Here is a 27,599-nt window from a genome sequence, read left to right as displayed (position 1 = left end):
CCCTATACACAATTATAACCTCCAGATGGATCAAAGGCTTAAATGTGAGAGGCAAAATTTAAAAACATTTAGCAGCATATATAAGAGAATGTCCTTATGACCTTGTAGTGGAAAAATATGTAGACCAAAAAAAGTGTTTGAAAATCTGACCAGAATTTTAACCATATAACTGAGAAAGTTGGGCAAAAGCTGGCCTCTGAAAGCACCAGCCCTATCCTAAAAAGGATATATGTATACCAAATCTGAAGAGCAGCTGTTTTCAAAAGATGGGACAACAGATAAACTTTTATAACCTCCTTGTATTTTTGTATTTAATAGAATGTATAAGACTTCAAGTAATAAAAAAACACAAAGTTTTTTTTTTTAAAGGATTCAACAAGATACTAAAAGAGTCTTTCACATCAAGAAATACTGTTATGATTACAACACTACTTCAATATAATGAAATTTATTAACAACATATCAATAGGTCAAATATTTTTTAAAAAGCATATGATCTTAAGTGACTCCACTTAAGGCAAAATTAAACACTTACTTTTAATAAGTTTCAACCCCAATTACAAATAAGATCCTTTCTTAATTGATAAAGATTTTCAAATCTGAAATAAACAGCTATCATTTTTAGTGATAAGACAGTAAAGGCATTTCCATAAGCTATCACCATTATTATTTGATACTTTTGAAAGTTCTGACAATGTCACAAAACAGAAAGTAGTTACATATTGGAAATGACTATATGTAGATGATGTAGCTATCTATCTAAAAAATACGAAATCATCAACTAAAGAGTAATTAAAATAAAAAATAACAAAATTAAATACAATTTTCTGAGCCCTACTACGTGCCAGGCTTTATTCCTTTTGCTTTACTTATTTAACTAATAATAGTTCCATAGCAATGCTATGAAGAGTACTACTATTATTATCCTCACTTCATGATGAAGAGCCTGAGGTACAGAAAGGTTAAGTAACTTGTCCAAATTTATTCATCAGGTTACTGAGAGAGCTGGGAATCAAACCCACGCCATAGCTATAGAACCCATCCTCTTAACTAATGTACTCTACTGCTTCTATGAAATGGTATGAAACGAGATAAAGCGCACAAAAATCAGTAACTCTCCTATATACCATTAATAACAAGTTAAAAAGTATAATGAAGGAAAGATCTGATTAAGAACAGCACGGATGAATGATTGCAGCTATTTGTCGACGTGTGTCCCTCTCCGAGGCTGGAAAACCCCTGTGGGTATGGCCCCTGACTCTATCACCACTGTGGCTGATGTCTAGTACAGAACCTCTGGCACACAGCAGACACCCACTAAATACACATTTATTGAATTTTGGAAACATACCTGTAATTAGTAGAAGAATCATAAATTGATATTTCAGAAACTTGGTATTTCTGGAAATGAGACCTTAAATCAGCCTAAAAGGAGAAATAAAAGTTTGTGAAAGATAGAAAAAACAACAAAGAATCAAAATATGAAATTTAATAGATTTGAAAATGAAGCTCAAAAATAAATCCTGGCATACCTCAGACACTGAAGGACAGAGACCACCAACATGTATCAAATAACCTTTATCTCTTCGTAAGGGTTCAACATTCTTCATTTCTGCTTGTGGAGAAATGTAATATACAACAGAAGATGGCCATTTTTTTATAGATATTTTTAAGATAAAATGTTAAAATTGTTAAATATTTCATTCTTTTATTATCACAAAGCTTTTTATAACATTATTAGCAAATATCAGCATGAGACTGAAGATCAAGATTTCTGGGCCTTCATCATATATCTTAAAAATAAAGAGGTTGGATTGGTTGTTATTAGGTCTCTTGTAGCTCAAAAACCGATGAACAACATCTAAACAGAGTAATCAATTACATCATAACTAAGAAAAGTGTCTTCCATTTATCTCTGGTTCAGAGAAGTGCTATCTAAGATGCTGGATGCACACAGGATCCTAACCCCTGCCTGTTAATGCTGGCTAGGGGTCTCTCTACATCCTTTCCTTCTCTGGGGAAACATGACACCGAGAAAACCTTTACATCAGACAAATATCAATAGCAGGTATATAGTTTGTGGTAATAGTAATGGCACATAAGAAAAAAAGTAGGGGACAAATATCTTGATTTAGACAGTACTATTTTGGAAACCATATTAAGATTATAGATATATTTTTTCTTTATTTACTCTTTAAAAAATTGACCTCCAAATGGCTCATTTTCTCATTTTTTATATTTATGAAGAAAAGCCACAAACAGGAATAAAATATTAACTCAGTTCTCCAAAATAGTGCAGAAGATGGTAAGCAATATTTTACAAATGAGCTAGGTTAGGATTTCTTAGTAAACTGTTAAGAACCAACCTAGCATTAACTTTGAATCTCCTCTTTCTTGTTCTATTTGATTTTCTTGTATGCCTGAGAAGTCAACTCCCGTCAGGTTCTCTTTAGCATCAAACCAGTCTTCACTTATTTCTCGATAATTTTTGCAGTCTGAGAAATTGAACACAAGTTGCTATGAATTATGTATAATGTTAACCCTCTGAGAAATTATCTAAAAAGCTTCTCAGAATGAATCAGCATGATGATGATTACTAGTTTATACATAAATATAAAAATAAATATTAGCAAAATCAGAGAACTAAGCATAAAGATTCTCTGAGAAGGGATTTTCAGCAGTCCCTGAAAAGAATTCCTTTTCAGTTGGAGTGTGGTCTGCTTCCCAGTTTTCCTTTAATTAACACTGCCTCCTGGCTTATTAAAAGCCATACTTTTCTGATTTTTAAATTATACTCTATTGAAGGAGAGACATATTACTTTTATACACAGACTAACAGTAAATATCTTTAAAAAGGGATTAAGCAGTGCTGCAGCTCTTTATTTCATTAAAAATTGAATTAATGATTCAGAATCAGGAGACATACATTCTCCCCATCACCAAATGGGTAGATTATATGGATTTGGAATGATTATAGTCTCTTTTCACAGAGGACAAAACAAAACAAAATTACACACAATTTATAGAGATACAAACTGGACAGAAGAAAGAATTTCCAGATTGGAAAACATGAACCACAAGAATAAAAGTCTGCATTATTTGGCATTATCAGATATATTAGTAGGTATGTCAGTAGGTATAATAAAAACATACTTAACATTCATAATCAGAATGATGCCGGTCAATTAAAAATATTTATTTTTATTTAATGAATGGGAACGAGGAATATTTAAACCGTATTATTTGTTTTCTAGCAATGACACAAGACAATACATTTTTATGCTGACCTTTATCATCAAGTTTCAATTGACTAAAGTCTACATCTATATCGCCATTTTTTAAACCATCTTCTCTGGGTGATGTATCTTGTTTAGGATGACTACTGTCAGATAATAAAGACATCTGAGGATTCAAATAATAAAAACAACAACAATCAGGACTAACAGATAATGCACTCTGATTATGTGATGGGCTCTCTTTACTGGCATTATTTAGACCTCACAACAATGAAGGCTATTAGAGCAAAATCATTACCAACTCGAATTTACAGGTGAGCAAACAATCTAAGTAACTTGTTGCTTTATGTCTGTCACACAGTTAACAAGAATTAGGACATGAAGCCAGCCTATGTATATTTGACTATATGCTAACACTACCATTATTTAGCGAAGTGTGGCATACACACACTAGAAGTACTTGAGATGATTTCTGGAGGTATACATATAAATATTTAATTTAACAGGTGCTTATGTATACCTTTTATTTATGGGAAGTAATATTTCTTTCCCACATATAATAGTAAGTTACTCTTTACATGCAAATTTATTTAAAAAGGAGAATCATTTAAAGAAAAATACAAAGCAAATAACACAGGTAATATATGGCTATGGAAAACTGTGAAGATGGTACATAAGTAGCTGAAATTTAGATACACTACACTATACTGGCTTTCACGCATAACCTGCTAATTTAATAAGCTAGGTATTAAAATGTAACCCCAACTTAAAATAGACAGTGTTTTAGAGCCAAAACTAAGATTATAAAAATTATTTTATATCTGCATCTTGTACTTTAAAAAATAATCTATTGTTCTTCCCAAATAAGCAGGTTTGGGGCCGGCCCGGTGGTATAGTGGTTGTTTGTGTGCTCCACTTCGGTGGCCCAGGGTTCACAGGTTCAGATCCCAGGCATGGACCTATGCACTGCTTATCAAGCAATGCTGTGGCAGGCATCCCAGATAGAATAGAGGAAGATGGGCACAGATGTTAGCTCAGGGCCAATCTTCCCCAGCAAAAAGAGGAGGATTGGCAACAGATGTTAGCTCAGGACTAATCTTCCTCACCAGAAAAAAAAAAAAAAAGGAAAAGAAAAGCAGGTAATACCTTGCTACAATTATAATGATGGAAAAAAAAAACTCTCCAGAACATTATATATCATTAAATGGACAAGTTGTTTAAGCAAACTATGTAAGAAATTTGAGGATATAAAAATCTAGTTTTAGATCTGTTAATTTTTTGTGGATAATTGAGTTTTTTTTAAGGAGTAGAACAATGGAATAAATAAATTGCTAAAGTAATTTACTTTTAATCATTTACGTTAATAGAAAGGAATATAAATCAATCAAGTATTTCACTTTTGGCTTTGGAAGGCATCTTATTATTTAACACTACCCAAATAACATAACCTCAGGGTTAAGAACAAAGTCAGAAAGTAGAAATAAACTTCGCCTTTCCTACTCCATTGCCTCACTTGATAATGGAATGTAATTTATGTTTCTATATCAGTTCACAATCTGCAGAGTGCTCTTACACAGACTGTCATCTGACAAGCATTTCCTTGAGGGAACAAGAGATCAAGAAAACCTATAAAACGCATTTAAAAACTATTTTCATCAGTTCAATAAAGGAGGAATTAAAACTTTGTGCTGTCTAAAACGAATGGGATTACTACTTTACTCTACCTTATGAGATGAAGATAGTTTTAACCACACTGGGTCAACATGATGGTGGCCATAAGTCATGGTTTGCCTGAGACATTTGGGTTTATACCTACTGTCATGGTGAATTATTAACATCACTACCTTTCATTCTCCTGGTTTGATGGTAAATTATATGGTTACCCTACTCAACATACTGACATCTGTCTGATCAGGAAATTATGTTCCTTCTAATCAGTTATATCCCTCAAATAGCAGTACACAAAATAAGCCAGTTGAGTGAAAAGAAGGATGTGAGACCTTCTGAAAATTATAGTTTACTTCGCTTAAGCCATAAAATCAAAGATTTACAAAGATTTACACTGATGAACTACTTTTAAAAAATCTCACTTGAGAGAGTGTCTTTTTTAGGCTCGAAGAAATGTCAACATCATGTGTACTTTGATTATCCAGTTCAGAATCTGCTCCTGAAAGACTAAACAGATAAACATTTCACTAAAGAATTTATCAATGTTCTGAATAAGAACCAAAACAGAAAACTTAAAGTTAACTGAATTAAGCAATTTTTAATATCTAATGAATTCTAAATTAGATAAAACCATAACTTACACATGTGGTTCTTCTTTCATTAGCTGGAAAGAGAGAGAAGCAAAGAAAAATCTTTTAGTTTAAAATGTTTTCTGTCTAAATGAAGTAAAAATTTTATTCATAAAACATAAATACGTACCCTGAAAGTAAAAGTAGAGAAGGTAGATAATAATTTTGATTCTAATGACAGTGGGGGTAGCTCTTCCAGTGGTACACCCTTGTTTAGTTGTTCTTTCAAACTCATGTATCTAACTTTTAAGTCTCCCCAAACAGACAGTAGTGCTGATCCTAATTCCTTCTTAGTAGAATTACTTGATAAATTCCTGTTCCAAAGTGAAGTTCACAAAACTAAATTATTTAGGCCCAAGTCATCCATTTAACATTAACACTATATTATATTCTTAGTTCTAACTCTACCAGATCTTTAAAGTTTTTCTTTCAAATGTTTAGTAAAAGAAAATGAACCACAGAAGATGTGTTCTTCTAGGGGCAATACAAGCAACCCTCAATATATAAGCCAGAGAGAAATACAAAACCCTCCAACTGACTTCATCCGTACTTGGACTTTATAAGAAACATCAAATCCATCTTTTACCTGGATTCATCATCCCAACATGCACTACTGCCTCTCCATGAAATTCAAACACACTACTTTTTAAAGTCCATTACCCCTAGGGCAGCTAACAAACCCAGTTACAATCTACCCCTCATTTTGCCCTTGAAAAATGAAAATTAAAGAAATTTTCTAGAATACATTTAAAGCTAGTGATAAATTTCTTTTTTTTTTTTGAGGAAGATTAGCCCTGAGCTAACATCTGTTGCCAATCCTCCACTTTTTGCTGAGGAACATTGGCCCTGGGCTAACATCTGTGCCCATCTTCCTCTACTTTATATGGGACACTGCCACAGCATGGCTTGACAAGCAGTGCATAGGTCTGTGCCCAGGATCCGAACCTGCAAACTCAAGGCTGCCAAAGCGGAGCGTGCGAACTTAATCACTACGCCACCAGGCCAGCCCCTAAAGCTAGTGATAAATATCTAAGAAGATACAGATTTAAAATTAACAATCACCTATTTAATCCTTCCCTGTTTTCCATTACAAGTTTGTAAATATCACTGCAATGACGATGACACATCTGATAGTGAACATTTAAAAGGTGTAACTCTGCTTTGATGGCTCTTTGCATTATTCTCTGACAGCACTTTGATGGCAAATTCTTCTCCATTTCTTTAGAAAGTTGAAGTTCCCTTTAAAATAAAAATCTGCATTAGGTAAGATTCCAAATATTTTTCTGTGTCAATGACATGCCTCTAGAAACTGATTTTAAATTTCTTACATTTCTCTGTCAAGTTTAAGTCAATTTCTACTAAAGATGGAAAGGCTGTAGGAACACATTACAGCTGGAGAAAATAAGGATGTCAAGATCAAAGCTAAATATATTCTTTCTAGAAGTCAAGGAAGTAAACAATTCTCAAATTCACTCTTTCTTTTACCAAAAAAGGATTCCAAAGTAAAGTACTGACTTTATTTATCCAGAATCAATAGATTTTCAACCTAAATCAAGCTTTAGGCAATATTTTTTCAAGCTATAAGCATTCTGGATGGAAACTGTTCTTAAATGTGTTATCTTTTAACTAAACAAGAGACATACTTTACATTTTTCTTAGTAATTAAGGGTCATTATTATAAGCAACTATTTTGATGTGTTATTATATCAAAAAGCCCCAAATCACTATGTTTTGTGAATGTTAATAGTTCTTGGTTAATAGTTAGTTCTTCCCTTGCTACTAGCTGCCACTTCCAGTTGTTTTCAACACTTCTGTCTCTGGAAACCAACCTTCTACTTAATTTTATAGGATTGGGTACCGTATTAAACTCATTAGAAGAATGAAGAATGAATGAAGGAAAAAGTAAATGACCTCAGAGCATGAAAACTAATTTTCATGCTTCTCAGAGACTTCCTCTTTTCTCTCCCTTCCCCCACTTCCTGGTTCTCCATTGGGTTCTGAATTATAAAGGTATCTAACAAATGCAAAGTAAATTATACAACTAATTAAAATCAAGATTAAAATACCCCAGTGAAAGTAGGTATTTACTTCCTCAAATATATGACGTTTTCCAAAGGTGCTATTTTGTTTTAGTCTACAGGGGATCAAATGAAAGAAACTGGAGTAATTAAATCAGTGTGGATTTGGGTTGGATAAATAAAGATAAGATGCCATGAGTTTCTGAAGGAATTATTGAGACTGAAATCTCAATAAGTGGAAAGCTTTAATATTCTATATTATCCTAATATTTATTTGTCTGAAGGCAAACGGCTGAGGCAGACGATTTCTTAAAAGTACCTTTTAGCTATTATTCCATTTGCTCCTACAAAAAAGCAAATTACTATTTTGATGTTTTCCCCCTGTGTATCTGCAAACTTATACATCTGACTTACCTCTCAGGATGTTTCTTTAAGTCCATGGTATCAAATGTTTTTCTTAATTCCAGAGAATCCTGAAAACATGATTTAAAATCAGATTAGAAATACATGATAGACAACACATTGTATCTGCAGTTCCAAACTAGCAAAATGTAAAACCCAATTTCTAATTGACTTTGTGGCAACAGCTGGAGGATAGAGCTGATAGTAATCTATTCACCTGTTCCCTTTCATCTAGCATTTCCTCACAAAAGCCTCAAGAACCCCTGCTATAAGTCAATGAAGCAAAACATTTACATTAGTGTACACTGCCTCTTTCTAAATTCAAATAAAATTTTATTCTTAATCATATTGGTTTTACCTTATTTATGAAATTTCCATTAGGTTTTAAACTGTCAACTGAGAGAGATTTTCCCAATGGTCCTTTTGTCATTGCCATCTGTGTATCTTCATGATCTTGACTGTACGACCAATCTGTATTACAAGCCACACTTCTTTGTTTCTCACTTTGCCATTCACCAGGCCGTTTCTTATTCATCATTGTTATCTCTGTGTTGCTTGATGTAGATACTACAGAAGATCTTGCACTTGTCGCCCTGCTGGTTGTGAAACAAGCCCTAAAATCAGTGCTAACATCCACTGTCTGATTAACTGTGACTGCACAACTTGCTGCAACTGACTCAGGACATGGTCCTTCCGTATTGTGAAAGCATGTTTTATTTGTGGTACTGTCATTAGCAACTTTTAAGGGGCTAGCTGCTTCTGTTGCCTGATTATCTTTGACTGCAATGCTTGGTAGAGTAACAGAACAATCTAAAGCTGGGTTAGGAGTGTTTTGTAGGCTTTTATAATGTGAACATCCACAGGCAGAAATTACTGAATCATCAAAAACAGAGGTCCAGGAAGTCTGACAGTTTTTACAGGGTTGGAGTAATGTCTCAAAAGCTTTGTCCTGTGGTAATGTGCTAGGATTTTCAAGATGTTGTAACATTTTGTTCTCAGCAATTGCATTTACACAAAAATCTTTACTTTCAGTTATTTGAGATTTCATTTTGCCAGTATAAATTTTAGTTTTTAATGCTTTTTGAGGATTCAAGAAACCACTCTTGGATTCAGATTCCTGGTTTTCAAGAGGACTACTCCTTAGTGCAGTTTCATCAAATACTGAGTGGTACATTAAACTAGTCTCTTGTTCCTTCCACTTTTCATGCTTTGGTTTATGATATTCTCTTAACATAACAGAATTTTGAAATTTGGAGACATGAGGTGAATCTTCTTGTCCATAAACATCAGCTGAATCTAAAGAGATGCTAGAACTACTTTCTAACTTAACATGATTATCTTTTAGATTGCTAGCACTTTTAACTTCATAACCTGAATTTCTTAATCCAACAACTTCAAGATTAGATATGTTTAATGTTTTTGTTCGGCCAAAAGATAAATTGTTACTTATATATTCTTGTTCTTCTGCACTGTGATACTCCTGCTGTGAGTCTTCATCTATATCATACTTTTGCACATCTTCAGAGGTTTCTTTAAAATCATCATCTGAAATCTTGTAGATTCTTTCCAAGCCAATAATCTTATTACCTTGGTATTCCAAAATATCAAAAAACACCTCCTCTCCTTTTTGCATTTCAGAATCTAATTCTGAATTTAAATGAATAAGATATTCATTCTTTAGTTTTGACTCTGAATAATGTATAGAGTATGTTTCATTCAAGAAAGCATAGTCAGTACTGTCTTCAAACTCACTTGACTGAGAGTGAATACTCTCTACGTTAGTATCTGGACTCACAGTAAAAGATGGCTCCAATAAATCTATTTTGTCAATATAGTTGATTTCTTTGTCATTAGCTCTTTGTTCTAGTGCCAAGGAATCCCAGTTATCAAGAAAAGTCAATTTGGCTTCATTACCATTGGAAGATAGTAACAAATTTTCTTTTTTAGGATTAGAAGGCTCATCTGATAAAAAAAATAAGGATAAAATGTTAACAGCAGCAACATCACAGAATTTAAATACTAGAAAAGACCTTAGATGTGATCTGGTCCAAGTTCTTCCCAGTGTAGGAATACTTTGTACATTATCCATGACAAATATCCCTATGGTTGCTGCTATGGACTGAATTGTGTCCCCTCCTCAAAACTTGTAAGTTGAAGCCCTAACCCCCAATGTGATGGTAATTAGAGGTGGGGCCTTTGGGAGGTAATCAGGGATAGATGAGGTCATGAGGGTGAGGCCCTTAAGATGGGAGAAGTGCCAAAGAGCTTGCTCTCTCTTTCTCTCCACTATGTGAGGATAGTGTAAGAAGACGGCCATTTATAAGCCAGGAAGAGAGCCCTTAACAGAACCCAACCATGCTGGTACCCTAATTTGGACTTCTAGCCTCCAGAACTGTGAAAGAATAAATATCTGTTCTTTAAGCTATGGTATTTCGTTATAGTAGCCCCAGCAGACTAAGACAGTAGCCAAGATGCTTTTTGAACTCTTTCAATGGCAAGGAGTTTACTATTTATAAGGCAGCCACTCCATTTGTAGTCTTTGGGTACCTCCTATGCCAGCCTTAGGCACTGTAGAAACAAAGGAAAGACGACATGGGTGCCGCACCCAAATACTTATGGCTTTCATAAGGGTCACAGATTGGAAAAGCACACATAAATATGATATAGTTAAAGCGTGCTGACAGAGTTGTGTTGATGAGTAGGCAAATGCTACAAAGTGTTACAAAGATAACATACAGTTATCTTAGGCAAATCAAACAGCATGTACAAAGTTAGCTGTGTGAAAGATGATGGCACTTTCAGGAAATTATAAACCAGCTTGTAGAATGAAATAGCTCTATGTGGATGACAAGAGCTGTGAACAGAAAAGAGGTCTTTTATGATGTGCTAAGGCTCTTACTCTAAGGCAACAGAGGACTATGGAAAGCTTCTTAAAAGGGTAGTCATGTGAATGAAATTGAGTTTAGACACCTCTGGCAACAGTAAGAATGAAGCAAGAATGCAGACAGACCAAGATAGACCAAGAGTGCAGAAGTGGGATTGGAGAAGAGATTAGTGTAAAAGTTCCACAACCGACAAAACCTGGCGGTCAATTAGGAATGGTACATGAGGGAGAGAGAGATTAGTGGCTTTCAAATATTTTTTTGACTAAGAACACGTTTTATATCAAGATCTAGTACACACATACATATATAAGTGTGTGTATAAGTGAAACAAAAATTTTACAAAACAGTAACTACTCCAACTATGTTCAGTGTATTCTAGTGTTTTCTAGTCTATTTTATTTTATTAAAAAACAAAGCTGATCACAATCAGCTAAACTGATTTCATGACTCACCAATTGGCCACCATCTTCTTAAACATCACTAAGATAATGCTAAGGTTTACAACTTGGTATTACAATTGAATGGGAATATTTGGAGCTAGAGAGATAGGGACTTTATGAAGAGAGTTGATTTAGAAGATGAAGAGAGAGTTTGAGCTTAGTGATAAAACATCCAGATTCGAATGTCTAATAAGCTGTTATAAAGATGGGACTGCAGCTAAGGAGAGCAGTATTAGTTTCAATTAGAAACTCATTTTTCTGACTGTGTTTTTCTTAGAGATTTGTATAAGAGCTCATTATATATTCTAGATACTAATTCTTTGTTTTTCATATTTATAATATAAGTGACTTTTTCCTAATTTGTTGCTTATCTTTTAACTTTTTATAATATCTTGTCATACCACGCTTATTAAGATTTAGTTAAATGGATCAGTCTTTTCTTCTCTGACTTCCGAGTTTTGTCTCTCTGGCCTTCCCTACCACATGATTATAAAAGTATTCTTCTATAATGTATTCTAATTCTATGAATGTGTGTAATACTTAGCCTTTTTACACTATGTAGAATTAATTTTTCTCTCTAGCATGAGGTAGGAATCTAATTTTTTTTTCCAAAATGGATGGTCAATTGTCCTAATACCATTTGCTGAATAATCCACTGTTTCCCTTCTGACTTGAAATAGCATTTTTTATCATATTCTAAAGTCTTCTTAATAGTTAAAACCACATATATTCATAAGCACATAAAGTTTAGTCAACTTGCTTTATATGCTCTTGTTATTTCTTATTTTTTCTTCTATAATTACCACAGAAAAATAAATCTCAGATTTGTGTTAAGACGAAACATATACAATTTGGTTAGCAGAGGTCAACCTGTCCACTTTCCACTTATTACCCTGAAGGCAACTGTACCCGTCAGCAGTTCCTGAAAGCCTGGCTGGACAGAAACCCTCTCTTCCGGTTCACCTTCTCATCCCTAAATCTTTCCTTTGCCTGAGAGGTCCTGTGTAGGCTAACCATATTCACCAAAAATCACCGGAGTGAGTCTGCCAAGTTAAAAACATGCTGAATCTTTCAACCTTACTGGGAGGAAGGCTTAAAAAGTAGCAACACTGGAGGGGAACTATCTAGCCCAATTACATTTAGTATCTCTGTTCGCCCAGAATAAAAGCAACTGGTCTGGCTCCTCACCTTTCTGGATGTTTCCTCCATTATTGTGGTAGCGTTTACCAGAAGCTGTCTCCACCACTGCAGTGGTCTGCATCTCTCAAAGATATGTATTCTAGAAGAGGTGTAAATATTGAACTATTATTATACTCAGCATTATATTTAAAAAACTAGCAGAAAACAAGAATTTGACAAAGTGGCAATTATAGTCAAAGATTCTAATATAAGAGGGCTAATAAACAGAACTGATAGAACATTTAAATAACTTTTTTAAAAGCATGAATTGACAGCTACATAGAAGACAGTACTATTTAAACAGGCAAGACATATTCTTCTAAAATTTCCAAGAAACATTAAAAAAAATAAAACACCAATGTATTAGGACTCCAAAAAAGTCTTAATCCAAAAAAAATAGAGTACTAAAGGCTACAATGTGACTCTATTTATGTCAAACCTGAATCAAAAATATTTCCAAAACAAACTGCAGACTTATTAAAAACCAAGGACAGGATATATCCATACAATGGAATATCTTTCAGCAACAGAAAGGAACAAACTACTGACACGTAACCTTGTGGATTAATCTCAAAAACATCATGCTGAATGAAAGAAGCCAGATAAGAGATCACATATTGTATGATTCCATTTAAATGAAATATACAGAAAAAGCAAATTTATAGAGACAGATAGTAGATAAGTGGCTGCCTGGGGTGGGGGATGGGAAGAGGGGTTAACTGTAAATGGGCATAAGGGATCTTACTGGAGAGATTAAAATGTTCTAAAACTGTTTTGTGGTGATATGGTTGCACCACTTGATAAAGTTACTAAAATTACTGAATTGTACATTTGAAATGAGCAAAATATACCTCAATAAAGCTGTTTAAAAAAACTTAATGACAATGGCTCTTTCCACCCAGCTGTCACACGAGAAAGCCCAAGCTAGTCACTTGTAGGAAAACCAAGGTACCTCAATGGACACATGAGTGACCCCAGAGGAAACCAGCAGAAGAAATGTCCAGCCAACCCACAAAATCATTTTGAACCTTATGGCCCCTAGTTATCTTCACTGTCTACACCCCTAAAAACCTAGGTATCTTCAATGGAATTCTGGTGACCAGGTATTACAAACGTTCCTGATGAGTTTCGGAAAAAAGAACTGATTTTGTTACAATTCCTAATGAACTATTCCAATCAATGATCCTGAACAAATCATCTAAGTTCACTCTCCCTGTTCTACAATGAGAAAACGTTATAAAGCAGAAATAAGAGCTCACTCCATGGAGACAGCCTGTCTAGCTTTTGAATCCTGACTTAGACACTTAATAAACAGTGTGAACTTCGACAATTGAAAAAAAATTAATGACAGTGAGAACGCAGACTTTCAAAATATATGGGACCTGGGCAAATTTATAACCAAAAGAAGTCATAGCTTTAGATGCTTATTATTAAGTAAAACTAAAATAAATGAATTAATAAGCAGTCAACTGAAGAATCTAGAAAAGAACTAAAGTCTTTAAACCAAAAAAGTTAAGGACTGGGGCTGGCCCGGCGGCACAAGCGGTTAAATGCGCGCGCTCTGCTACGGCAGCCTGGGGTTCACCGGTTCGGATCCCGGGCGCACACCGATGCACCGCTTGTCAAGCCATGCTGTGGCGGCGTCCCATATAAAGTAGAGGAAGATGGGCATGGATCTTCCTCAGCAAAAAAAGAGGAGGACTGGCAGATGTTAGCTCAGGGCAGATTTTCCTCACCAAAAAAAAAAAAAAAAAAGTTGGGGATAGAATTAGTTAAGACAAAAGCAGAAGTGACCAATTTATTTTATTTATTTTTTGTGTGTGTGAGGAAGATCAGCCTTGAGCTAACACCCATGCTAATCCTCTTCTTTTTGCTGAGGAAGACCGGCTTTGAGCTAACATCTATTGCCAATCCTCCTCCTTTTTTTTTTCCCCAAAGCCCCAGTAGATAGTTGTATGTCATAGTTGCACATGCTTCTAGTTGCTGTATGTGGGATGCGGCCTCAGCATGGCCAGAGATGCGGTGTGTCAGTGTGCGCCCGGGATCCGAGCCTGGGCCGCCAGTAGCGGAGCGCGTGCACTTAACCACTAAGCCACGGGGCCAGCCCAGAAGTGACAAATTTAAAAACAGTAAAAATGATAACTAAAACCAAGATCTAGCCTCTGAAAAAATTAAAGTAGATAAATACCAGACAAATCTCACTAAGAAAGAGGACTGAAACAAAAGTTAGTAATGATAAAAGGAGCATTTTAACAAGAGATAAAAAGGTACTTAAAAAATTTAGATTGCTATATACACCTCTGATGGATAATTTGAAAATTTAACCAAAATAGGCAATTTTCAAGGAAAATAGTTTTTAAAAAAGACTTATAGAAAAAGCTGAACAGAAAACCAAACATAGAAAAAACTGAAAAGGCCATCAAAGATCTATCCTATATGAGTTTCTATTAAGCCTACTAAATTCTTATTTGATCTATAAAAGCAGAAAAGTTATAGGTCAAGTGAACAAAACTCTACGCTGAATCATAAAAAGAGTCATGGCCCCTTAATCAACTCCCAGATTTGCGTTGTACCAGTTTACAGACCCAGACCCCTTGAATGAAGGGGAGGCTGGGTCCTCTTGAGGAAGGACTTCAAATATACTAATAAAAATTTATGTTACTCTTTCTCCTAGCCTTCCCCAAAGGGACTTACAGCCTTTTACCAAGGTAACTGTACACTGGGGAAAAGGAAATAATCAGAACTATCAGAGACTACTGTACACTGACTCTGAACTAACACTGATTTTAGGAGACCTAAAACATGACTGTGGCCCTCCAGTCAGAATAGGGGCTTATGGAGGTCAGGTGATAAATGGAATTTTAGCTCAGATCCATCTCACAGTGGGTCCAGTGGGTCCCTAAACCCATCTTGTGGTTATCTCCCTAGTTCCAGAATGCGTAACTGGAAAAGACATACTTAGCAGGTGGCAGAATCCCCACACTGGTTCCCCGACCTGTTGAGTAAGGGCTATTATGGTGGGAAAGGCCAAGTGGGAGCCATTAGAATTGCCTCTACCTAGAAAAATAGTAAATGAAAAGCAATATCATATCCCTGGCGGGACTGCAGAGATTGGTGCCACCATCAAGGACTTGAAAGGTGCAGGGGTGGTGATTCCCACCACATCCCCATTCAACTCTCCTATTAGGCCTGTGCAGAAGACAGATGGATCTTGGAGAATGACAATGGATTATCATAAGCTTAACTAGGTGGTGACTCCAATTGCAGCTGCTGTACCAGATGTGGTTTTACTGCTTGAGCAAATTAACACATCCCCTGGTAGCTGGTATGCAGCTTTTGATCTGGCAAATGCCCTTTTCTCCATACCTGTCCATAAGGCCCACCAGAAGCAGAGTGCTTTCAGCTGGCAAGGCCAGCAATACACCTTCACTGTCGTACCTCAGGGATATATCAACTCTCCAGTCCTATGTCATAATTTAGTTTGCAGGGATCTTGATTACCTTTTCCTTCCATAAGATATCACACTGGTCCATTACATTGATGACATTATGCTGATTGGACCTAGTGAGTGAGAAGCAGCAACTACTCTAGACTTATTGGTAAGACATTTGTGTGTCAGAGGGTAGGAAATAAATCTGACTAAAATTCGGGTGCCTTCTATCTCAGTGAAATTTCTAGGAGTCCAGTGGCGTGGAGCAGGTTGAGATATCCTTTCTAAGGTAAAAAATAAGTTGTTGAATCTGGCCCCTCCCACAACCAAGAAACAGGCCACAATGCCTAGTGGGCCTCTTTGGATTTTAGAGGCAACATACTCTTCATTTGGTTGTGTTACTCTGGTCCATTTACTGAGTAACCCAAAAAGCTGCTAGTTTAGAATGGGGCCCAGAACAAGAGAAGGCTCTGCAACATGTCTGGGCTGCTATGTAAGCTGCTCTGCCACTTGGTCCATATGATCCAGCATATCCAATAGTGTTTGAAGGGTCCGTGGCAGATGGGGATGCTGTCTGGAGTCTTTGGCAGGCCCTGATAGGTGAATGGCAGTGCAGGCCTTTAGGACTGTGGCACAAAGCCCTGCCATCATCTGAAGATAACTACTCTCCTTTTGAGAAACAGCTCTTGGCCTGCTAGTGGGCCTTAGTAGAGACTGAACGCTTGACCATGGGCCAGCAAGTTATTATGCAACCGGAGCTGCCCATTATGGTGTGTGCCCATAACTGGGTGTTATCTGACTCATAAAGCCATAAAATTGGGCATGCACAGCAACATTCCATCATCAAATGGATCTGGTATGTATGTGATCGGGCCCAACCAGGCCCTGAAGGAACAAATAAGTTACATGAAGAAGTGGCCCAAGTGCCCACGGTCCCCATTTCTGCTACACTGCGTTCTTTCTCCCAGGCTGCATCTCTGGACTCATGGGGAGTTCCTTATGATCAGTTGACAGAGGAGGAAAAGTCTCCGGCCTGGTTTACAGATGGTTCTGCATGATACGCAGACACTACCCACAAGTGGGCAGCTGCAGCACTACCTGCCCCTCTCTGGGACATCCCTAAAGGACAGTGGTGAAGGGAAATCCTCCACTGGGCAGAACTTTGGGCAGTGCACCTGGTTGTTCACTTTGCTTGGAAGAAGAAATGGTCAGATGTGTGATTATATACCGATACATGGGCTGTGGCCAGTGGTTTGGCCGGATGGTTAGGAACTTGGAAGGAACATGATTGGAAAATTGGTAACAAAGAAATCTGGGAAAGAAATATGTGGGTAGACCTCTCTGAATGGGCATAAGATGTGAAAATATCTGTGTCTTATGTGAATGTTCACCAAAGGGTATCAGCAGAGAAGGATTTTAATAATCAAGTGGATAGGATGATCCATTCTATTGATACCAGTCAGCCTCTTTCCCCAGCCACCCTGTCATCACCCAATGGGCTCATGAACAAAGGGGCTATGGTGGCAGGCATGGAGGTTATGCATATACTCAGCAGCATGGACTTCCAAGCACCAAGGCCAGTTTGGAAAATTGCCAGCAGCAGAGACCAACACTGAGCCCCTGATATGACACCATTCCCCAGGGTAATCAGACAGTTACCTGGCAGGTTGATTACACTGTACTGCTTCTATCATGGAAGGGACAGTGTTTTGTCCTCACTGGAATAGATGCTTACTCTGGATACACATTTGCCTTCATTGCACGCAATGCTTCTGCCCAAACCACTATCTGTGGACTTATAGAATGCTTTATCCACTGTCATAGTATTCAACACAGTGTTATTTCTGATGAAGGAACTCGCTTCACAGCAAAAAAAAGTGGGGCAATGGGCCCATGCTCAACGAATTCATTGTCTTACCATGTTCCCCACCATCCTGAAGCAGTTGGCTTGATAGAACAGTAGATGCCCTTTTGAAGACTCAGTTACAATGCCAGCAAAGTGACAATACCTTGCAGGGCTGGGGCAAGGTTCTCCAAAAGGCTGCATATGCTCTAAATCAGCATCCAATATATAGCGCTGTTCCTCTGATAGCCAAACTTCATGGGTCCAGGAATTAAAGGGTATAAATGGGAGTGTCACCACTCAATATTACCCCTAGTAATCTACTAGCAAAATTTTTGCTCCCTGTTCCCACAACATTGTGCTCTGCTGGCCTCAAGGTCTTAGTTCCTGAGGGAGAAATGCTTCCACCAGGAGAAATGACTTTGTTGAACTAGAAGTTCAGACTGCCACCTGGTCACTTTGGGCTCCTCATGTCTCTGAATCAACAGGCAAGGAAGGGGGTTACAGTGTTGGCTGGGGTTATTTCCCCTTGGGACTACCAAGGGGAAATTGGACTACTACTCCACAAAGGGGGTAAGCAAAAGTATCTTTGGAATACAGGCGATTCCTTAGGGAGTCTGTTAGTATTACCATGCCCTGTGATTTAGGAAAATGAGAAACTACCAAAACCCAATCCAGTCAGCACTACACTAATGGCCCAGACCCTTCAGGAATAAAGGTTTGGGTCACTCCACCAGGTAAAGAGCCATTACCAGCTGAAGTGCTTACTGAAGACCAAGGGAATATACAATAGGTAGTAGAAGAAGGTAGTTATAAATATCAGCTAAATGTAATGAAATGTAATGTAATAAATGTAACAAAAGATGTATAAGACTTTTATATAGAAAACTGCAAAACACTGCTAAGAGAAATTAAAGAGAAACTAAATAAAAGGAGAGATATACTACATTCATGTATTGAGAGGCTTAATACTGTTAAGATCTGTTCTCTACAAATTGAGCTATAGATTCAACACAATTTCAATCAAAACTTCAGAAGAATTTTTTGGTAGAAGTTGACAAGCTGATTATAACATATAGAAATGCAATGAACCTAGAATAGCCAAAATAATCTAGAAGAAGAAAGTTGGATGATATATACTTCAAGACTTATTATAAAGCTACAGTATTGGCAGTTTAGTACGTTAGACTAATACATTAAGGAACAGATTCTGAGTGTCCAGAAAGAGAGTCATTTGATTTTAGACAAAGGCACTAATTCCATTCAATATGGAAAGGAAGGTCTAAGGCATATTCAATAAATGGTGCTAGCACCACTAGATTTTTACAACGGGGAAAAAAGCCTGGAGCCCTACCTCACATCATATACAATAACAAAAGTGAGATGGTTCATATTTCTGAATGTGAAAACCAAACTTGTAAGTTTCTCAAAGAAAACAAAGGAGAATATATTCACGACATTGGTGTAGGCAAAGATTTCTTAAATAGAATACAAAAGGTGTTAATAAAAACGTTGTTAATTTGAACTTCAGCAAAATGTTAGAACTTCTGCTCATCAAAAGACTACTAAAAAAGTGAAAAGACAAGCTACTGAATAACCATTGGATAAATGAATAAATCAAAGGAGAAATTAAAAAATACCTGGAGACAAACGAAAATGAAAATACAACATACCAACCCGTATGGGATACAGCAAAAGCAGTCACAAGAGGGAAATTGATAGCAATACAGGCCCACCTCAACAAATAAGAAAAATCTCAAATAAGTAACCTTAAACTGCACCTAACAGAATTATAAAAAGAAGAACAAACAAAGCCCAAAGGCAGCCAAGGAGGGAAATAATAAAAATCAGAGCAGAAATAAATGAAATAGAGGCTAAAAAAACAGTAGAAAGGATTAATGAAACCAAGAGCTGGTTATTTGAGAAGATAAACAAAATTGACAAACCCTTGGCCAGACTCACCAAGAAAAAAAGAGAGAAGGCTCAAATAAACAAAATTAGAAATGAAAGAGGAAAAATTACAACAGATTCTGCAGAAATACAAAGGATTATAAAAGAATACTATGAAAAACTATATGCCAACAAATTAGATAATCTAGAAGAAACAGATAAATTCTTAGACTCATACAACCTCCCAAAACTGAATCAAGAAGAAATAGGGAATCTGAATAGACCAATCACAAGTAAAGAGATTGAAACAGTAATCAAAAACCTCCCAAACAAGTGTCCAGGACCAAAAAGCAAGTGTCCAGGACCAGATGGCTTCTCTGGAGAATTTTACCAAACATTCAAAGAAGATTTAATACCTATTCTTCTCAAACTATTCCAAAAAATCAAAGAAGACGGAACGCTTCCTAACTCATTCTTTGAGGCCAACATTACCCTGATTCCCAAAGCAGACAAGGACAACACAAAGAAGGAAAATTACAGGCCAATATTGCTAATGAACAGAGATACAAAAATTCTCAACAAAATACTGGCAAACCAAATATAGCAATTCATTAAAAGGATCATACACCATGATCAAGTGGGATTTACTCCAGGGGTGCAGGGATGGTTCAACATCTGCAAATCAATCAATGTGACACCACATTAACAAAATGAAGAATAAGAACCACATGATCATCTCAATAGATGCAGAGAAAGCATTTGACAAGATCCAACATCCATTTATGATAAAAACTCTCAACAAAATGGGTATAGAAGGAAAGTACCTCACCATAATAAAGGCCCTATATGACAAACTCACAGCCAACATCATTCATATGGTGAAAAACTGAAAGCCATCCCTCTGAGAACAGGAACAAGAAAAGGGTGCCCACTCTCACCACTCCTATTCAACACAGTACTGGAGGATGTGGCCAGAGCAATTAGGCAAGAAAAAGAAATAAAAGGAATCCAAATTAGAAAGGAAGAAGTGAAACTCTCACTGTTTGCAGATGACATGATCCTAGATGTAGAAAACCCTAAAGAATCATCAGAAAACTATTAGAAATAATCAACAACTACAGGAAAGTTGCAGCGTACAAAATCAACTTACAAAAATCAGTTGCATTTCTATACACTAATAATAAACTAACAGAAAGAGAACTCAAGAGTACAATCCCATTTACAATCCCAACAAACAGAATAAAGTATTTAGGAATAAACATAAGCAAAGAGGTGAAAGACCTATACACTGAACTATAAGACATTACTGAAAGAAACTGAAGAATACACAAAGAAATGGAAAAATATTCCATGCTCACGGGTTGGAAGAATCAACATAGTAAAAATGTCCATACTACCTAAAGCATCTACAGATTCAAGGCAATCCAAATCAGAATCCCAATGATATTTTCATGGAAATTGAACAAAGAATTCTAAAATTTATATAGAACAACAAAAGACCCCGAATAGCCAAAGCAATCCTGAGAAAAAAGAACAAAGCTGGAGGCATCACCATCCTTGACTTCAAAATATACTACAAAGCTATAGTAATCAAAACAGCATGGTACTGGCACAAAAACAGACACAGAAATCAACGGAACAGAATTGAAAGCCCAGAAATAAAATCACAAATCTATGGACAGTTAATCTTTGACAAACGAGCCAAGAACATACAATGGAGCCAAGAACATACAATGGAGAAAGGAAAGTCTCTTCAATAAATGGTGCTAGGAAAACTAGACAGCCACATGCAAAAGAATGACAGTAGACTATTATCTTACACCATACACAAAAATTAACTCAAAATGGATTAAAGACTTGAATGTAAGACCTGCAACTATAAAACTCCTAGAAGAAAATATAGGCAGTACATTATTTGACATTGATCTTAGCAGCATCTTTTCAAGTAACATGTCTGACTGGGCAAGGGAAACAAAAGAAAAAGTTAACAAATGGGACTACATCAGACTAAAAAGCTTCTGCAAAGCAAAGGAAACCATGAACAAAACAAAAAGACAACCCACCGACTGGGAGAAAATATTTGCAAATCACCTATCTGACAAGGGGTTGATCTCCAAAATATATAAAGAACTCATTCAACTCAACAACAAAAAAACAAACAACCCAATCAAAAAATGGGAAGAGGATATTAACAGACATTTTTCTAAAGAAGCTATACAGACGGCCAATCGGCACACGAAAAGATGTTCAACATCACTAATTATTAGGGAAATGCAAATCAAAACAACAATGAGATATCACCTTACACCAGTCAGAATGGCTATAATTAACAAGACAAAAAACAACAAATGTTGGAGAGGATATGGAGAAAAGGGAACCCTCATGCACTGCTGGTGGGAATGTGAACTGGTGCAGCCACTATGGAAAACAGCATGGAGATTTATCAAAAAATTAAAAATAGAAATACCATATGATCCAGCTATCCCACTACTGGGCATTTATCCAAAGAACTTGAAATCAATGATCCAAAGAGATCTATGCACCCCTATGTTCACTGCAGCATTATTCACAATAGTCAAGACATGGAAGTAACCCGTGCCCATCAACTGACGACTGGATAAAGATGTGGTATATATATACAATGGAATAGTACTCAGCATTAAAAAAAGACGACATTGTCCCATTTGCAACAATATGGATGAAACTTGAGAGTACGATGTTAGGTGAAATAAACCAGACAGAGAAAGACAAATACTGCATGATTTCACTCATATGTGGAATATAACAAATACACAGATAAAGAGAACAGATTAGTGGTTACCAGAGGGGAAGGGGGGTGGGGGGTGGGTGAAAGGGGTAAAGGGACACATATGTGTGGTGATGGACAATAATTAGACTACTCGGGATGACCACGATGAAGTCTACTCAGAAAATGAAAAACAATAATGTACACCCAAATTTTCACAATGTTAAAAAAACCAAACATTCTTTCTTATTGTGGGGGGAAAAAAAGTGAAAAGACAAGCCAGACACTAGGGGAAAATATTCACAATTTGTATATCTAACAGAGGACTGTTATCTAGATTATGTAAAGAACGCATACATATAGAATTTTTTTAAAGATAACCTAAAAAAAGGAAAAAAATACTTGGACATTTACTTCACATACACATAACACAAGGCATATGAATTGATGAATTGCTCTTAAGTGTATGAGAAAGTGTTCAACATCATTAGTCATCAGGGAAATGCAAATTTAAACCACCAAGACATCACTTCACACTCACTAGAATGCCCTCCCTGCCCAAGACTGATAATACCAAATATTGGCGAGGATATGGTCAAACTGGAAGCCATATGTTGCCAGAGAGAACATAAATTGTTAAAACCATTTTGGGAAATTGGCAGTTTCTTATGATGTTAAACATATACCTACTCTATTACCAAGAAATTACATTCCACTTTCAGGAAAGAATACCTTACTCTAGAAAAACATTCTTTAGTACATTATTCAATAATGACTGAACCTCTATTTGCTAAGTCATATGCTAAGTGTTCGGGACACAGAGCTGAACAAAGACACACAACAAATAAGCAATTTCCAAAAGTGGGGTGGGAGGATGATGAGGGAACACATAAATCTTATTATGGAGTACTTTTTCTCAAACTTGCCTGATGTGAGTCACTTGGGACACTTCTTAAAAATACAGATTCCACAGCCTAATTTGGGGCCCAGAAACAACACCCTGGGAAATTTCCATAATTTAGAGATTTGGGGAAATACAAGGTGCTATGGGAAATATGAAAAGACCTGACCTAATCTACGGGTTAGGGAAGGCCTTCCTGAAGAAGTGTCATTTAACCTGAGATCTGAAAGATGAGCAAGTAGGAGTTAGCTACACTATTATTAAATCAATTTAGCATTGATTTTGACATAAAGGATATAATGTCACACATACAAAATGCATTTGGAGTTTTTAAAACTGAGAGTTGTATTTAAAAAGCAATTAAAAACTAAAATTCTGAGTAAGAAAAACGTAACCTACCTCTACTTTGAATTTCACAGACAATTAAGTAGACAACAACATAGCACAGTTGCACTGACAAAGGTCAGGGAAAGCTTAAAAAAGTGACACCTAGGGGCTGGCCCAGTGGCGTGGTGGTTAAGTTCCTGTGCTCTGCTTCCCCGGCCCAGGGTTCGCAGGTTCGGATCCCGGGTTCAGACTTAATGCATGGCTCATCAAGCCATGCTTGGCGGCGTCCCATATATAAAGTGGAGGAAGATGGGTACAGTTGTTAGCTCAGGGTCAATCTTCCTCAGCAAAAAGAGGAAGATCGGCAACAGGTGTTAGCTCATGGCAAATCTCCCTCACCAAAAAAAAAAAAAAAAAAAAACATAGCTAAATCATAAGGTCACATAGGGGCTAACCAGACTAATGAGCAGGGAAGGGAACAGAGCATCTCAAGTTAAGAGGACAAATATGGGATGGCCACCAAGTAAGAGAATGGTAAGGAGAGGAGACAGAATAACTAGACTTACTATGTATAAAAGCAAACTCATGGGGCCGGCCCAGTGGTGCAAGCGGTTAAGTGCACGCGCTCTGCTGCGGCGGCCCGGGGTTCACCAGTTCGGATCCTGGGCATGCACAGACGCACCGCTTGGCAAGCCATGCTGTGGCGGCGTCCCATGTAAGAAAAATGGAGGAAGATGGGCACGGATGTTAGCCCAGGGCCAGTCTTCCTCAGCAAAAAAAACAGGAGGGTTGGCAGATGTTAGCATAGGGCTGATCTTCCTCACACACACACACACACACACACAAAAGTGAACTCATTATCACTGATGGTACGCTCACTGAACTAGGAATCTAGGAGGAGGAATACTCTTCTGTGTTTTATATTATTTTGCTTTTGCGTGGGGAGCAATGGAGATGATGAGTTCATTTTTATACATAAGTTCTAAGTGCCTAGAACACATAGAAATTGAAATAGATATATAGATGTGGAGCTTAGAAATTTTCTAGACTGGAAGTATTCAACCTCCAATTTCACGTTTCACAAATTCTTTCTAACTAATAACAGAAAAAAATTGGCCAAATACCAAGAGCTTGATAGCCTTTTAATATTTTTACTGCCATAAGATTGGCTAGTAGTTGTTAACCTTTGGGGTTATGGACTTGCTGAAGATTTGATAAAAGTCATACACTCACTTCCCTGAGAAAATGCACATAAACACACATATAATTTAAAGGATTTATGGACTTCTTTACCACATTAAAAACTGTAACGTAGTAACACCTGGCTTAAGGGATTTTATTTAAGTCAGTAAAGATCCTACTCTAGGAATAACAGGTAAATATTTAAAATAAAGAGTAAAATGAAAAGAAAGCTAGTTTATCAAAATAATTGACATTAGAATAGATGAGTGGTTTTCTTTCTTTCTTTTTTGGTGAGGAAGACTGGCCCTGAGCTAACATCTGTTGCAAATCCTGTTTTTGCTTGAGGAAGACTGTTACTGAGCTAATATCTGTGCCAATCTTCCTCTATTTTGTATGTGGGTTGCCGCCACAGCATGGCTGATGAGTGGTATGTAGGTCCTCACCCAGGATCCAAACCCGCAAACCCCAGGCCATGGAAGTAGAGCATGCTGAAGTTAACTACACTATGCCACCAGGCTGGCCCCAGATCAGTGGTTTTCTTACTTTTTGGACTCAGGAACTCTTCACATTCTTAAAAAATATTGAGAACCACAAGGTGTATTTATGTGGGTGCCATCTATTAAGACCTATCATATTAAAAATTAAAACAGAAAATCTTAAAATATTTATTAATTTATTCATAAACAATAATAAACCCATTACTTAACATAATATTTTAAATTAAAAAAATGTATATTTTCAAAAAAATTAGTAAGAAGAACATTTGTATTCTGCAAATCTCTTTAATATCTGGCTTAACAAGCTGGATTCTCATTCACATGTGATTCTGCATTCAAATCTGCATTCAGTGTGTTGCAAGCTTCATTCTTAAATATGAACAGACTCCCAAAGTCAAAGACTTAGACAAAAGGAAAAATTTTAGTATAACAAAAATACTTGCAAATCATATACCTGACAAAGGTCTATTATCCAGACTATATAAAGAACTCTTACAACTCAACCATAAAAGACAAACAACCCAATTTTAAAAATGAGCAAAGGACTTGAATAAACATTTCTCCAAAGATACACAAATGCCCAATAAACACATGAAAATATTCTTAATGCAGCATTATTCAGTAGGGAAATGCGATCAATACCACAAGTAGATACCACTTTACACCCAGTAGGATGGCTATAAAAAAACCAACACGGAAAATAAGCGTTGGCAAGGATACGGAGAGATTGGAACCCTCATACATTGCTGATGGGAACGGTACAGCCTGGCAGTTCCTCAAAAAGTTAAACAAAGAATGACCATGTGATCCAGCAATTCCACTCCTAGGTATATACCCATTGTTATTCTGTTCTCCCAGTTCTCATTTACCAAACTATTCCCTCCCGGATTTTCAATCCCGGAACCAAGCTGGAAACCACAGGACTCTCCCATGACTCTCCCTCATCCCCATGGTCCAGGTCTTCTCCATTTTAACCCCTGACACATCTTAGTCCAGAGTCCGCTGACTCCCACACACATTACAGCAATAACGTCCTATCTGGCCACAGTAATCTTTCCGAAATGCAAATCTGATCAGTTCACCTATTGCTTTAAACTCATTATTCTCTGGATAAAGATTAAAACCTCAGTACGGCCTGTAAGACCCTCCACGGGCCCGGGCTCTGCGTTAGCCTTGGCACTGTGTGTGTTCCAGATCAAACGAGTGGGGCCACATGCGTTCTCCCCGCCCCACCCCCAACCACCTTTAATTCCTGCCTGACCCGCAAGTCTCACCCCAAATATCCGTTTTTCAGGGAAACCTCCCTGGCCCTTCACACTAGATCAGGAACCTCTGTCAGTCCGGAAACCATCCCACACTTCTGCCACCGTCACACGTTTGGGTCACCGACTAATGTCCACTGTCCGTTTCGTGCTCCAGTGTCCCGGTGGCCACTGGATCCCGCGCCCGCCCGCTGTAGTGGCCCCACAAACACTCGTACAACAACAAACACACGAGTGAATGAATGTCCACTTAGCTCCAGACGACCTTTTGGGGTGTAAGTCCACCTCACCGCCCGCGAACCGAACGTCAAGGTACCAAATCGGGGGGTTCTGGAAGGCCAAGGCCACCTGACGAGCGCGCAAGCCCGGGGCTGCGGCGGCCCTACCGACCCCCAGACCCCGCTCGCCTCCTCCCCGAGGCCGGCCCGAGGAGCCCTCGACAGCCTCCTCCACCCGCGGCCCTCCGGGACGGGCCTCGCCGCCGGGACCCGCCATAACTGGGCTTCGTTGCCGCATCCCGCCTCAACCCCCGGCCTCCGCCCTGCCGGCCCGCGTCCACGCCCATCGCACCTCGGAGTCGCACCGTCGCCGCCACCACGCGTGAGGCGTCTAGTCGTGACCGCCGCCTCAGAGCCAGTGGTGCTCCGCGTGCAGCCGCGGGGCCTGTCGGGTAACGGCTGCCGGGGGCCCGCCCAGGGCTCGCCGGGGCGCTCCCATTGGTTGGCGCCAACAGGGGCGACGCCGTGATTGGCCCAGCATTCGGGCGCGAAAGCGGGAACGAGGTCATCCGCGGCGATTTGCACAGGCCGGGGGCGGGAGAAGAGTTCCGGGCGGGGGCCTGGTGGGCAGCGCCGCCCCGGAAAGCTTCTCCCGACGGCGGGGCGGAGCCGCCCCTGCGGGCAGAGACCAAACTGCTCGCTGGTCTGGGCGCAGCGGCCGGAAAGCTGCTCCTAGCTCTTGTCCTGGGCAATCAGTTTCCACCGACAGTGTCCCTTCTTCGTGTCTGCCACGACGTGTCCTCCCTCGGACAGTCCTTTAACATATCGTTAGCAGCGCTGGGGCCT

The 27,599-nt window shown here is 38.0% G+C and overlaps 1 protein-coding gene across 2 annotated transcripts in view; it reads right to left on the bottom strand.

The window, feature by feature from the left end:
- The window catches only part of RBM44 (RNA binding motif protein 44), a 37,351-nt gene extending 10,192 nt beyond the window's left edge, over positions 1-27,159 (bottom strand). Inside the window, exons 1-12 of one of the 2 annotated variants that reach the window (XM_058533489.1) lie at positions 27,106-27,159; positions 12,467-12,557; positions 8,312-9,915; positions 7,966-8,024; positions 6,596-6,772; positions 5,664-5,847; positions 5,546-5,568; positions 5,327-5,411; positions 3,288-3,402; positions 2,367-2,495; positions 1,533-1,612; positions 1,352-1,425 (exon numbers count right to left, since the gene is read on the bottom strand). In XM_058533489.1, coding sequence (XP_058389472.1) covers positions 1,352-1,425; positions 1,533-1,612; positions 2,367-2,495; positions 3,288-3,402; positions 5,327-5,411; positions 5,546-5,568; positions 5,664-5,847; positions 6,596-6,772; positions 7,966-8,024; positions 8,312-9,915; positions 12,467-12,539 — 2,603 coding nt within the window. In that variant the 5' untranslated portion in view covers positions 12,540-12,557; positions 27,106-27,159. The remainder of the gene's footprint in view (positions 1-1,351; positions 1,426-1,532; positions 1,613-2,366; positions 2,496-3,287; positions 3,403-5,326; positions 5,412-5,545; positions 5,569-5,663; positions 5,848-6,595; positions 6,773-7,965; positions 8,025-8,311; positions 9,916-12,466; positions 12,558-27,105) is intronic. The other variant, XM_058533491.1, reaches the window with a different exon arrangement.
- Between the last annotated feature and the right edge of the window lie 440 nt (positions 27,160-27,599).

Source organism: Diceros bicornis, chromosome 37, assembly GCF_020826845.1.
Source record: "Diceros bicornis minor isolate mBicDic1 chromosome 37, mDicBic1.mat.cur, whole genome shotgun sequence".
Taxonomy (NCBI): Eukaryota; Metazoa; Chordata; class Mammalia; order Perissodactyla; family Rhinocerotidae; genus Diceros; species Diceros bicornis.
Note: the sequence above shows the minus strand (reverse complement) of the source record. Positions and strands in the feature narration are given on the sequence as shown.